This window comes from Triticum aestivum, chromosome 2B, assembly GCF_018294505.1.
Source record: "Triticum aestivum cultivar Chinese Spring chromosome 2B, IWGSC CS RefSeq v2.1, whole genome shotgun sequence".
Taxonomy (NCBI): Eukaryota; Viridiplantae; Streptophyta; class Magnoliopsida; order Poales; family Poaceae; genus Triticum; species Triticum aestivum.
This window is the reverse complement of record NC_057798.1, coordinates 679,016,870-679,031,111: the sequence shown is the minus strand read 5'-3', so window position 1 is coordinate 679,031,111 and position 14,242 is coordinate 679,016,870. Positions and strand designations below refer to the sequence as shown.

Below are 14,242 nucleotides of genomic sequence, written 5' to 3'. Positions count from 1 at the left end.
GGGGGGTTCAGATGGACGAGTGGACACGATCGCCTGGGGAGAGAAAAATCTCGCATACCTTGATTTAAAATTTCGATGAACTGTCAGATCCCTAAATATACGTTAGCATGAGACGAGATTGTTAAGCTGGAGATATTTTTTGATTCTCGTGTGGATTCACCAAACGATCAACGGCTCCATTGCTCAACGCTGGCGCCGTCTGGATTCTTTTTCCTCCAAGGGGCCGGGAAAATTGACTCATGGCAGAGGCGTTGCGCAACGGTGCGGTGCTGAGCTAAGTCAAGCTAATGTTGACCGCAGATTAAGACCCTAGCTAGCTAGCTAGCGCCATTGTTGTCCGCCTTATGTCACTCATCGACGGTGGTCTCCGATTTCAACGAGAGGAGGACGAAGACGACACGCATCCGTGCGCAATTGGATCAGTTAAGATTATTCCCCTGCCCCGGTTGCTATCTTGTCGCGTATCCTTTCGCTACTTCGGGTTTGCAGGATACAGAGAACTCTGTGCGGATATGGGCGATGCGGGTGAAATTCATCTTCAGATTGCAGGTCTCTCTCGCCCTCCATCTTGAATTCTTGATACTGGAATCTTCTTGTAGTTGTAGGCCGCTGAATCCATTTGCCGGACTAATCGGCCGGCGATGCAGGTACGCGAGGCGAAGAAGCAGCTCAAGGTGTAGCTGACAATGGCACGCCCCCGGCGACCGCGGCCCCGGCGCCACCGTCGGTGTCGGAGCGCGTACAATGGTGGGCGGTGGTGCTCGTCAACATCGTGCTCGTGCTCACCGGGCAGAGCGTGGCGAACCTCCTCGGCAGGATCTACTACGACCAGGGCGGCGGCAGCTTGTGGATGGCCACGGTGGTTCAGTCCTGCGGCACGCCGCTCGCCATCCCTCTGCTCCTCTACTTCCGGCGCCGCCCAAAGGCCACCACGACCGTGGTGACGCGCCCGCCGCTCCTCAAGATCTCGGCCATCTACGCCGGCCTGGGGGTTCTCCTCGCCGGCGACAACCTGATGTACTCCTACGCGCTGCTCTACCTGCCGCTGTCCACCTACTCGCTCGTCTGCGCGACGCAGCTCTCCTTCAACGCCGTCTTCTCCTACTTCCTCAACAAGCAGAAGTTCACCGCGCTCATCCTCAACTCCGTCGTGCTGCTCACCTTCTCCGCAGCGCTCGTCGGCGTGAGCCACGGCTCGGACGGGACCAACAGCAGCGTCCCGCCGGGGAAGTTCCCGCTGGGGTTCGTGCTGACGCTGTCGGCGTCGGCACTCTTCTCCCTGATCCTGTCCCTGATGCAGCTCACCTTCGACATGGTGCTCAAGAGCGACACCTTCTACGACGTGATGGAGATGCAGTTCTGGAGCAACACCGCCGCGGCCGTGGTGTCGGTAGCCGGGCTGTTCATCTCCGGGGAGTGGAGCGCCCTGCACGGCGAGATGGACGGGTACAAGAAGGGCAGGGTGGCCTACGGGATGACGCTGGCCTGGACGGCCATATCGTGGCAGCTGACCACCATGGGCCTGATGGGGCTCGTCGCGTCGGTGTCGTCGCTCTTCACCAACGTGATCAGCACCGTGGGGCTGCCGCTGTCGCCCATCATCGCCGTCATCTTCCTGGGCGACCGGATGGACGGGGTGAAGGTGCTGGCGATGCTCGTTGCGGTCTGGGGGTTCTTGTCCTACATCTACCAGCACTACCTTGATGACGCCAAGGTGAAGAAGATACTGGCTGAGAGATCAGCCGACGATGACCAACACCGGACTGTAAAACTCGCCACAGAGTGAACGGAATTAGCCGAAATTCGAGTTGAGTCTCTGCTCACCATTGTGCTGTCTGGATTTTACTAGATCACGTTTTGGAATATAGAGTAAATTAAATCTATAGTACCTGAACTTGATCCTAGGATTCACTTTGATCACTGTATTCAAGAAAGGTCAAAATCTTGAAAGGTCAAAATACGGTCACCGAGGTTGCCAGGACGTGTCACTCTACGGTCACTGGTACAGTATCCATTGTATTTCGCTGACATGGCGAATACACCTCTCTACTGCCACTCCTCTCTGAAATTATGTCGAACGTCTTATCTGCGTTCACCGTTGAACAGCACGCCGAGCTCCAACAGCTGTTGTAGCTCTCCAGCGCCGCGTTCTAGAGCTCCCGAAGCCTTCTGTGGTCCATGAATGATGCTAACTTGAATCTCCAACTCCCGCACCACACCCAACTTGAAGTTCATCAACGTCGTTGGCCGACTACCGACGCCATGTTAGCAGGTGCACGGGTGCGTGCGTGGCCGATCGGCACCATGTTTGCGATTTCGTCAACACAGCCTTCCACCCTACTATGCTCCTCCGCATATGTTCAACCTTCATCGCCTGCCTGACATGGATGTCGACATGCTCTTTCCCCACCTCTCGTCTAGCTACACCCCCACACTTCGCAGGCATACTCCTGGTTAGTGCACTGGTCGGCACGATGTATGCCAGGTTGGGCGCCGTTTTTGTTTGAAAAGGGATCACAGAGCGCGATGTTGTACATGCGCGGGGACTCGACGCGGAGAGCTGCGACGATGTCGGTCTGCTCGCGTACGGCGTACAGCTTCGCCCCGCGGAACATCAAGTCCGCATGTTCTTTCTGCCGCCGCGCCGGGCGACGGTGTCGAGCTACACGATTCGGCGAGGCTACAACCTAACAATCTCATGCCTCTCATTGAGCCGGGGAAACGCATGGAGGTCGCCCTGCACGGCGGCATCGCTCTGTATTCTGAACACCACAGATGAGTTGGCAACGCTGGAGGGGACGTAGATTGCGGTGACGGCGGCAGCATGGCCTCCGTGAGGGTCGGAGAAGTGCTCTATGTGGCGCACTAGGCAAGCAGATGAGGTACACGTGAGGGCAACCGACTTTCCAGGAGGCGGCGGCGCAGGCGGCTGAGGTGCGAGACGACCTTGTAGTCATCTCGGAGCATGTCGAAGAAGGCGAGCTTGTACGGGTGCAGCAGCAGGGCGGTCGTCCGCCTTGATAGGGATGACGCGATGTGAAGAAGGGCGATGGGGAAGTAGAGGTTGTTGACAGAAGAGAGCCGAGCAGCTATGCGGATCGTCACGGGCTCCATGGATAGTCGGCATACGCGGTGAGCAGTGCTCAGGTTCATTCAACGGCTGCGAAGAGAGATGAGAAGGATGAGCTTGCCATGTAAGCAAGTCAACGGTTAGGAAGGTCAACATATACCACATCAGTGAAATACGATGGATATGGTAGCGGTGATCGTAGAGTGACACATTTACACATCTTCAGTGATCATATTCTGACACTTCCTGAATACAGTGATGAAAGTAAACCTTAGTGTCAAGTTTGAGGACTATAGATGTAACTTACTCTCGAATATAAATGTCCAAAGATTCCATCAACCAGGGAGAGTCTTCCGAAGAGAAAAAAACAAGAAGAAGAACAATACAGGATAGGACTTCCTATCGGTGCCCACTCTATGATGAGCTTTGCTACAGTATTAACTCATGGGTGACGTGGCATCTTTTGGTTGGTTATGATCGTGGACTCCACATCGAAATTCAGGGGGCTTGTGTGGGAGATTATGGGGGATTTATGTGTGCATGCTCTATGATACTCTATTCTTTAAATAGGCTAGTAAACAAGCTCGTGCGTTGCAACGAAAAAAAAATACCATCCAACATATCTCATCTGCAGTTTATTACATCTGTCTTCACTCTCTGTTATATAGCTCTTTGTCGTAATGCATTTTCTCTGCAACACAAATATTCTTGTTACATCGTTCAATCTTTTGCATATAGTTGGACCATAAGTGACAAGAATCGTGAGGAGTTTTGTAGTGGGTTGAGGCATGAGTTTTATGAGCCGGTAAGAAATGCAGGGGAGTGCTGCTACACACATGACGGATTTTGGACGATTTTCGCATGATTATACACATCAAGTCGTCCATGCGTAGAGTATGTAAGCATTGTGTGTAGCTCGGCCGGTCACTGTCGTCTAACCAGAAGTTCCGAATGCAGGCTAACCAACCTATTGGCGTCTCACCTCCTCGAGAATAAAACTATTTTTTTTAAAGGAGAATTGCCTCCGGGCTCTGCATCATATGCAGCCATATTATCAAAAAATAAGTCTGCAAAAATTACAAGTGCGGTACAAAGTCTTGAAAAAGAAATAAAAGATACACAAGGCCACAACCGGCATAAATAAAACTTGATGCTTAGAGCAACTCTAGCAGACCCCGCATCCCACCCCGATCGGTTAAATAACCGTCAAAATGCGGATCAGGGCGAAAAAACCTGCCCGATCAGACCCGCATCCCGCCCCGGCCTGCAAAAAAATTTGGGGGGCACTGCAAAATCTCGGCCCCGACCCGCGTATTTACGGGTTTTCCCCTCGCTGCTACGGTGCCCTGCATATAAGCGGAAGCGGTTGGTGGGGGGGACATTTCAGCCCGCGCTTCCCCCCACCAACCACCCCCTCGCGCCGCCGCCACACCGCCGCCCAAGATTCCGGCGAAAGCAGCCGACAGGAGCTCGCCGAAAGGCCGCCGCACGCATGAGGCCTCCCCTCTCCCCCCCTGCGCCGGCGGGCCGCCGGATTTGCGGATCTGCGGACCTTCATCGCGTGGCGGACGAATTTGGCTTTGCCGGCCGCCGGTGGCTGCGCCAAGCGATGGAATGGTCCGGGAGCATCTCCCGCAGCCCCGGAAAGGGCGCATCACCGCATGCAGGGACATGTTCGTCCTCCCGGCGCCGCCGACGATTTGCGGGCACGGATCCGTCCGGCCATCCACCGGGCTCGGCGCTCGCGTAGCGGCTCTGTGGTTCGCCGTTGCCGCTCATACAGTGCAAGGACTGCACGCAGACAGTGATGCGGCTTACCTCGGCCACTCCGAAGCACCCCGGATGGGTGTTCTTCAAATGCGAAAACGACGGGGTACGTGCACTTGTGGTAGCTCGTTTTGATAGCTTATTCTTTGGTTCAATTGCGGATCCTCATTCCGAACATTGGACATTCTTTTGGGTAGGAAGATGGATGCTTATTCGCGGAATTTAGGTTTTTTGGGCCAGGAGGAGCTGCGCCAGATCAGACCCCGCAAAGCCGACCCGTAAAAAAGCATATTCGCGAATATGCTTTTTTACGGGTCGGCTTTGCGGGGTCTGCATCCGCGGCCGTGCGCGCCGGCCCGCAAAGGTGTTTTTCCGCGAACTGCAAACACGTTTTGCGGGCCGGACGGATGCGGGGTCTGCTAGAGTTGCTCTTATATACCTACCTATCCTATTGTTGGACCGCCATCCAACCAGTTGTAGGTATCCCGTGCTATCGTCTTCCAATGGTTGCACCCATAAGCCATATGCTTCTTGGCTTCTGCATGACTGAGTAATGATCACGTACGAATCAAGTAAGTTGCTTTTGTCGGCATTCTGGGAACGGGGGTACCCAGACTTGCCTGCCTGCGGCCTGCAGCGTGGCTCAAGGAATGGCCCAGTATGACCCATCTTCATCAACACATGCTCAAGACCCTCGCGAGGGGCCAAGCCTCGCGGGGTGGACGACAGGAAGCTTCCTCAGGCGCAGCCTCGTCAGGCTGGCTCGCGAGGAGGCGAAGAGATCAAGGTGGGGTACCTCACGAGGTGCCCGTGACGCAAGCCATGACGATCGAAGCCAGGCGGGCGCCGGCCTGCGCAGTGTCCTTGTTTCCTCTTTGGTGCAAAGGGGGCAAGCGCAGGCAAGGGTACCAAGCAAAGGCAACCATTTCGGTGCAACAAGACCAAGACCAGCAGAACGACAGGATGGAGGTCATCGTGGAGCCCAAGCCGGCATCATCACTAGAGCCTTTGATAGGCGAGGACCGACTTTAGTCAGGATAAGTGTACTAGATGTTCCCTTTCAAAATGGCCAATTGTTGGCACCCTTCCCGCTCAATATTTGGGAAGAGGACCAAGGCCTCGCTCTATAAATAGGACTAGCCACCACAGTAGAAAGGGATCCGGATCCAATCCTTCCCAAGAGGCATCACCTCCGCAAGAACACCCCTCACGAGGCTGTTCTTTCCTTGTATTGTTCATCATCTTCCCCTGAGGCAATCCACCACACCACAAACTAGAGTAGGGTATTACACCACAATGGTGGCCCGAACTAGTATAAACCTTGCGTCCCTTGTGTTGTTCTTCGTGTAGCCTAGATCCTTTGCGAGGCGACGAGACGTGAGCCGGTAGCAGGAGTGATCTCCGCGCGCACCCCAGAGTTCGAACCTTAAGGGTCTGCTGGAACCCGAAATCCGACATTTGGCGCGCTAGGTAGGGGTGCGCCGGAATCTTTCTGTCGCCGCCTAGCGTTTCGTCGCATCGTCATCATCATGTCCGGCGAGCCGACGGACAACCCCGACCCCTGGGCGGCCTGGCCTGCCCACACCGAGCCGCCCGCCCAGGGCGACCTCAACCTTGTGCCCCAGGCAGCCCGCGCTCCGCAGGACGCTGCGGACCGCAGGCGACGCGGCCAGGCGTCGCCTGCTCTCACACCGCGGCAGGTGCGGTCAGTAGCAAGGGCTTCAAGCCACGCCGTAGCCACAACGCCGTACACCCGACGGGAGCAGGCGAACTCAAGGGCCGCGCTCATGGTGGCCCGAGAACTACTACGATGCAGGCTGCTGGAGGACGGCCGCGACGTGCTACTGGAGCGGGTAGCAGAGCTCCTGAGCTCCGCCGCCTCGGGGGCTCATCCCTTCTACGCCCAGCTGCCACCCCAGGTCCAGAGCGGACTGAATGGAGGCCTCGTACGCGCCCATGCAACTCCAAGCGGGTTCCAAGGCCTCCCCAGCACTAGCCTGGCCATCAACGTCGGGCGACCAGCAGTGCCGGATCCACCTCCGACCGGCAAAGGGATGTTCGCTGCGGCCCACGGTCCCGATGGGCTACCACGCTACCACTCCCAAGACAGCACTTTGAGCAGGACTGCGTGGCACGTGGGGCACTACAACGAGGTGTTCGGGGCGGCGACCCCGGAAGCTTATGTGCCCCACATGGTAGATCAAGGGCGCGCACTGGAAGAAGACCATGGCTCGTTCCTTGGCGCAGGCTGGGGGGAAGAGACGCCGGAAGCTGAACTCTTTCGGGAACCCCAGGAGGGCCTCGACGATCGTGCTGGTGGCAGCAACTATCGGGTACCGCTAATTCCTCAGGAGCAAGCTTATGCTAACCATGAGTCACAGGAGGTACAGGACGCCGCGGTAGATGGCCGCCCCAATCCAGCAGTTTCCTACCCCTCAGGAGGAGGGCACCGGGGGATGTCGTAGAGGGGCCGAGATCCGGCCTCACCCCCATGGCGCTGGGAGCATGGCGTCCTCAGCAGGTAGGCCCTTTGCCGGGGAGGTGCCCCAGGGCCTGCCCCCGGCAGAGGACCCGTGGTCGTCGTGGGAACCGCTGGCGACCGCTCTATCCCATCGGCGGTGTCCTCGGTCTCCGGCCGTCGTCGGTGGCAATAGAGTGTGGCGCAAGGCGGGGCTCTTGTCTGGCGATATGAAGTAAGGCCGGTACCTGTGAAGAAGGCCCAGTGCCTGTGAAGCTCACCGCCCCGTGACACTCTCACGTAATAATAAGTGGGGCTGTACACGCCCCGGAGTCTCCGGAGAGCCGCCCTCAGGCCTCGGGGGCTCCCGCCCATGCCCAGTGGCAGCACTTAGCTCCGTGCTGGTGAGAAGACGTCGAAGACTAGACTAGGCGTCGGACGCGGCTTTTCAGCTTTTTTTGCCTTTCTCTTGGTTGTCGAATTTCCTCGGTTTGAATTTAAGTTGGATTTGAGCTTGAGACTTGCGTGTGTTCGGGGAAGGGGTGTCTAGTATCGTTCGAGCAATCTCTTGCGTTCTGGCTACCGCTTTGCGTCCATCCAGCGTCAGCTGCCTCCCCTCGCGAGTCGGGCCAGGCCAAGCATGTATGCAGCCCGAACTGCTGTCGCTACGCCCTCTCAGGAGGTTCTCATTACAGGATCAGTGGGTCCACTCAGGAGGCACTCGGGGCACTGCAACCCCTGCAGGATCGCTCGGGGCCCGTCCAGGCCAAAGGTAAATGAAGCTGACTGTCCCATCGTGGGGCCAATGGCTCGGCATAAGCGTGCATACAACATCATGTCTACAAATACACTGACTGCAAGTTTTACACGAGGGGCTCCCCCTCCCAAAATGCTCTTACGACCTTCAGGGCCAAGCCCGAACTCTTTCTGTGCAGGGTAAACAGCAGGAATAACGTGCGATCAATCGGATAAATCTCCCAATGCATCTTCAGGGGCGCCTCCGGAGTGATCACTGGCGCCACTGGCCTCGCCGTCACCCGCGACGTCGCCGTCACCAGCGTCCGGATCATTCACCACACCGCCCTCATCGGCAGCCATGACCACGCCATCGTCATCGGTGGTGAAGGCCCTGACGAGGGCGTCCACGTTTCCTTTCATCCAATGCGCCAGATCGCCCCGGATGGCCACGGGTACTGGTGCGGTGGCGGCGTCAAAGTCGAAGTGGGGGTCCCTGTCCTGAAGATAACTGAAGACGCGAGAGAAAGCACTTCCAAGTAGAGCATGACTCCTCTCCTCCACCAGCCTGTCGGCCCTGCCTGACTGAGTCTCCAGCTGCGTCACCACATCTGTGAAGAACCGAAGGTTGCCGGCATAGTTAACCACATTGGGCACCCCAACGGCCGCCTCACAGATGTTGCCCAAGGCCGCGTTAGCTCTTTCCCGGAGCGCACGGAGCATGGGGCCATGCACGTGCTCCAAGGTCTGCCGCTGATATATCTCGTCCTCGTTCCGCCGCGCAACGACCTCGGCCTCATCAACCCTTTGATGAAGAAGGAGCACCTCGGCGCGGGAGGAAGCCAGCTCCACCTGCGCTGCAACAAGGGCAGCCCCGGAAGCATCCGCACGCCGCGTCACTTATCCAGCTTGGCCTTAAGGGCGGCGGTCCTGCCCTCCGCTTTGACCCGGATCAGCTCCAGCCTTTCTCCGTACTCGCCTTCAAGATTCGAGCGAGCCTCCGCCACGCGACGGTCAACCTCCTCTTGGACTCGGGCTTCCTGCGCGGTGACATCATCCTCCGCCAGTGCCACCAGGCGCTCCCTTGTCTCCAACCACTTGAGATCAAGGGTGCGCTCGGCGGCCTCCAGCGCCAGCGCCTCCTCATGTCTCCGGAGCTCCGCCTGGTCGACGGAAGCCCCCTTCAGCGACACAAGAGCCGCCTGACGCGGCTCCACTTGCTGCTCCAGGGAGTTGCTCCAGGCCTGGAGCTCCCACGCGCGTTCCTATGCAGCCTTGCACCGTCGGTCTGCCTCCCGTGCCTCCTCAACGGCTTGGGAGCAGGCCTCCCGCGAAGCCGCCAGCGACGCTTCGGCCTTCGCATTGTCAAGGTCGCGCTGATGACGCCCAAGGGCGACGACTACCTTCAGCTTGCGCCTCTCCTCAGCAAGGCGCAGGCCTTCGGCCTCAAGGCACGTGTCCTCGCCGGCAAGCTCCGCGCCGAGCTGGCTCACTGCATCAGCCGCCCTATGAAGAAACTCTTGGCGTAGGGCGCGGCGCTCCCGAGCGCGCCCGAGCATGTCTTCCGCGTTGTCCTCCACCCCTGGCGCATGTGGAGGGCCATGAACCGGCACGCCCCCTCCGGGTAGGGAGCTGGGGGCTGACGCCCTCATGATGGTCGGGCACGCCACACCAGAAGCCTGGCCCAGAGCTGGTTCGTCCCCCAAGGAAGAGTTCAAGATCGACCTCAGACAGTCGCCGTCCACGACCAAGGGAGGAGCTCGGAGCAGGCTGGCTGTGCCCCAGGAGAGCTCGCGAAGGAGGGGCACGAGGCGCGCAGAATTAGGATGCTCCGCTGGACAAGTCACTTCTCCGACCGGCCTCACGGCAAGGGCGGTACTCGAGCTCGGGGCGCTCGGAATCGGTGGAGAGGGCGAAGCCTGGGGGATGGCTCCTCAGCCGCCTCCATAAACTCGGCAGGAAGGGCCCTGCAAGGAAATGATCAGCTGAAGCAACAGGAAAGTAAGGGACCAAGAAAGGAGAAGACTTACTCATCAATGGCAAAGTACTTCCTGCGCTTCAATAGGCGGCAGGGGTAATCATCACCGCCCAAGGCTTCCTTTCTCTTTCGGAGGGCCTCGAAGTCTACACGGAAGCGGGCCAGGAGCTCGGTGCAAGGGTCTGTCTACGGCGAGGAAGAGGCGTCAAGGTGATTGGCGTCGGAGGCATTGGCCTGGAGCACACCGCCAGGCGCCGCCTCATGGAGGGTGGCCGGGGCCTCGGGAGCCTCGGCCGCAGGAGCCGCAGGCCGCAGCTCGATGCCTGCGGCTACCACAGGGCAGGCTTCAGGAGGTGCCACCTCAAGAGTTCCGCGCGGCGCCACTATCTCGACGGCAGCCCCATCGGCCCCCGGCGGCCCTCACCTCCCGGCTCCACCACTTGAGGAGGGACCGCTGCGGGCAACCGGGAGGGCAACCACAACAACGGGGTTCTCACGAGACCCCGTGAGGCCGGCTGGGCACAACCCCCATTCATCAAAGCTAGGCATCTGCTTCACAAAGTCGGCCCTGCCCAAGCAAAGGTACAATAGGGCGGCCCCTTGCCGAAGGCTGCCAGGGGAAGGATCACCAGTCAAAATCATAAGGACCTTGCTCAGCACCTCGGGCGCCAGATCTTCCTTCTGGAGCCTCATACAGTCTTCACGCCCCCCAAAGGCCCACATCCGGCAGGAGTGACGCTGGAGAGGGGCGATGCGGCTCTGAAGGAACTCCTTCACCACCTTGGGCGCCGTCACATCGAGCACCCTCAAGTTCCCGAAGCGACGCCAGACGAAGGCGAGCCGGGGGCTCGTGAGCATCTCATGGCCCCAGCCCGAGTTGGGGATAGCGGGCAAGGTTGGCTCCGAGAGCAGGGGGCTGGGCACTTCGACATCCACGTACAGCCACCGCTCTCGGAACCCTGCCGCAGGCGGAGGAAGGCTGAAATCAATCCCCAAGGCAGCTGCCTCTGGCACGGCAAGGAAGCTCACGCACCCCGAGCATTGAATGGGGTCGCTAAGGCGCAAAGAGAAGAAATGGCGCAGCAGGGCAACTGAAGGAGGAACGCCCACCATCGCCTCGCAAACAAAGGCAAAAACGGCAAGAAGAGTAATGGATTCTGGACCCAAGTGCATCATGTGGATCTAGTAATGGGAAAGTATAGCATTGAAGAAATCGGAAAAGGAGGGAACCAGACCCGCCCACAGGGCATCAGCGAAGAATCGGACCTCGGTGACTACTCTGTCGAAGGAGGAGTGAGATGCAGGCCAGACCGTCGTCCTCCCGCACTCGTTAAAGATGGTGGCGAGGGCAGAGCTGACCTTGTCCAGGGCTTCTAGATTGAGTATGATCGACTGATCGACGGCAGGAGCCGCCGACGACGGCGAGCGGGGCGAAGGCGTGGGCTTCTTCCCCTTCTCCTTCTTCGTTGGCGCCATGGCGACAGGAAGGGGGAGAGTTTGAGATTGGATTGGAAGCAGAGGTTGCAGCTCAAGGGGGAGGGAGAGCAGGAGGCGTGCGAACGGCTAAAAGAGGGATGACTGTGTGCAACCACGGGTCCGCCTAGCCGGGCACAAAATGAGGAGCATGGGGAAACAGGGACGCCCACGTTCAATTAACTGCCACGCGACGCCCAAGGCCGCATGCTGTTGGGGCCCGCGGCGCTTCGCACTTGCCCCTTCGCTTCTCTGCTAAGCCAAGTCCGGGCGTGCCTTGGGTCCGGGGGCTACTGTCGGTGTTCTGGGAACGGGGGTACCCAGACTTGCCGGCCTGCGGCCTACAGTGTGGCTCAAGGAGTGGCCCAGTATGACCCATCTTCGTCGACACATGCTCAAGACCTTCGCAAGGGCCCAAGCCTCGCGAGGCGGACGACATGAAGCTTCCTCAGGCACAACCTCGTCAGGCTGGCTCGCGAGAGGCGGAGAAATCAAGGCGGGGTACCTCATGAGGTGCTCATGACGCAAGCCATGACGACCGAAGCGAGGCGGGCGCCAGGCGGGCGCCGGCCTGTGCAGTGTCCTTGTTTCCTCTTTGGTGCAAAGGGGGCAAGCGCAGGCAAGGGTACCAAGCAAAGGCAACCATTTCGGTGCAACAAGACCAAGACCAGTAGAACGGCAGGATGGAGGTCATCATGGAGCCCAAGCCGGCATCATCACCAGAGCCTTTGATAGGCGAGGACCGACTTTAGTCAGGATAAGTGTACTAGATGTTCCCTTTCAAAATGGCCAATTGTTGGCACCCTTCCCGCTCAATATTTGGGAAGAGGACCAAGGCCTCGCTCTATAAATAGGACTAGCCACCACAGTAGAAAGGGATCCGGATCCAATCCTTCCCAAGAGGCATCACCTCCGCAAGAACACCCCTCACGAGGCTGTTCTTTCCTTGTATTGTTCATCATCTTCCCCTGAGGCAATCCACCACACCACAAACTAGAGTAGGGTATTACACCACAATGGTGGCCCGAACTAGTATAAACCTTGCGTCCCTTGTGTTGTTCTTCATGTAGCCTAGATCCTTTGCGAGGCGACGAGACGTGAGCCGGTAGCGGGAGTGATCTCCGTGCGCACTGTTGGGGATATACATAACAGGTAGGCCCACGAAGGGTCGAAATATCATGAAGCATGGGGTCCACACAACATGTGGGTCCAGGTCAATTTCATACAGACACACTATCCACTCGGACAAGCAACATACCATCCACTCGGATGACGGTTCACCACTCGACCGTACGACTCACTCGGATATACGAAGACCAGCAGGCAGCAAGGCAGTCGGCATCTTTCTAATAGTGAGGGCTTAATAGCGGGCTGGCATTATGGCATTCATACCCCACTTTGTAACATAGGAGGTGAGGGGGTGGCGCACTCTATATAAGCCACCCCCCACCACTAGACTTGGGGGGGCTCTTTTCTTCCACCTCTCTCTCTTTTCACCATTAGTCTCAGGACTTAGCTCAGGCATGGGGATCCGTTCCTCGCTTACACACACATTGTAATCTCCGGATATATACTCAGATAAAAACAAAGCCTCTCCGGAGCACGAGACGTAGGGTCATTATCTCCATCGTGAGAGGCCCGAACTCGCTAAAACCACTGTGTCACCCATATGCATCTCGATAGATCATGCTCCGTTATCCTACCCCTATTCTACTGTCAGACTTAGAACCACGACAGTTGGCGCCCACCGTGGGGCATGGCGTCTATCGAGCCATGATGCATATGGGCCGGTACCGCTGGAGACTCGCCGCCGCCTGGCGGTGTGCGGCTCCTCTTCGCCGAGCACTCCGAGGGTGAGGCGAATCGCCCGCTCGACCGGACCAGCTGGGGCGGCCACCAGCGCACCTCCGCTTCCACTTCTCCGTCGAGCTCAGCCCAACCGTCTGCTGGCTGCGGCGTCCGCAAGCGTTCAGCAGTCACTCCGGTGACATGGGTGCTCGGCTGCTCCCTGACCCCCAGGCCTTGGGCGCGTCCGTCCGCGCCGGATTTACGCGCCGGACCGGCACCTCTGAAATGTTTCCGAGCCCTCCCGCTGCAGTTGGCGTTCGGGGGCAGGGAACCAACCCTGTCAGTCCCGCTCGCCTGTATGGGCGCTAGCCGCATGCGAGCACAGCCCACCAGCGCCGGGCCGCCTCCCCGTCATACAGAAAAAAGAAACGGAGGAACGTGGGTTGACTGTTTCGCTAAGGTAATTGCCTCATTAAAGGGCTCATCAGGTGAGTATTTCCAGCATCAATTACTTATTTACTGCTGCCTAAACTAATGCGCTCATTTGGCTACTTCCACTCTTACCGCGGCAATTATTAGTGCACGCATGCATGCACTATAACCACCGGACTTTAAGTCCCTCCAAAGGGCCTCAACTCAGGGGCGTTTTTGATCATCAATAGATATTCGTAGCTATACTTGCTATATTAACTTGCAGGTCGCTCGTCCGGACAGCACAACAATGCACTCGACCGGACAGCACATCAATTCACTCGGATGAACATATATCTCATGCGGGCGAGTAACACGATGACATGTTAACTCGTATGAAGTTTGCATCTACACGACTAACATGCAGGCACTTGGTCAGTCATGTGATCCGCCTCGTGCGTCACCATTCCGCGGGACGGGTCTACTTCACTCGGCCACCCCGCGCATCGCTACTCCGCGGGACGGGTCTACTTCACTCGGCCACCCCGCGCATCGCTACTCC

General features: G+C 58.1%; 1 protein-coding gene across 1 annotated transcript; it reads left to right on the top strand.

Annotated features, from left to right (window-relative positions):
* Positions 1–54: 54 nt before the first annotated feature.
* On the top strand, positions 55–1,981 carry LOC123042036 (probable purine permease 11). The gene is made up of 2 exons (XM_044464566.1): positions 55–549; positions 648–1,981. Exons 1-2 carry the CDS (start codon positions 345–347, stop codon positions 1,784–1,786), a joined length of 1,344 nt encoding a protein of 447 aa, XP_044320501.1. The 5' UTR covers positions 55–344; the 3' UTR covers positions 1,787–1,981.
* The last annotated feature ends 12,261 nt before the right edge of the window (positions 1,982–14,242 follow it).

Coding starts and splice junctions, on each gene's coding strand:
- LOC123042036 (XM_044464566.1), top strand. CDS start 345: ATGTCACTCATCGACGGTGGTCTCCGATTTCAACGAGAGGAGGACGAA. Junction 550..647: donor AATTCATCTTCAGATTGCAG/GTCTCTCTCGCC, acceptor CCGGCGATGCAG/GTACGCGAGGCGAAGAAGCA.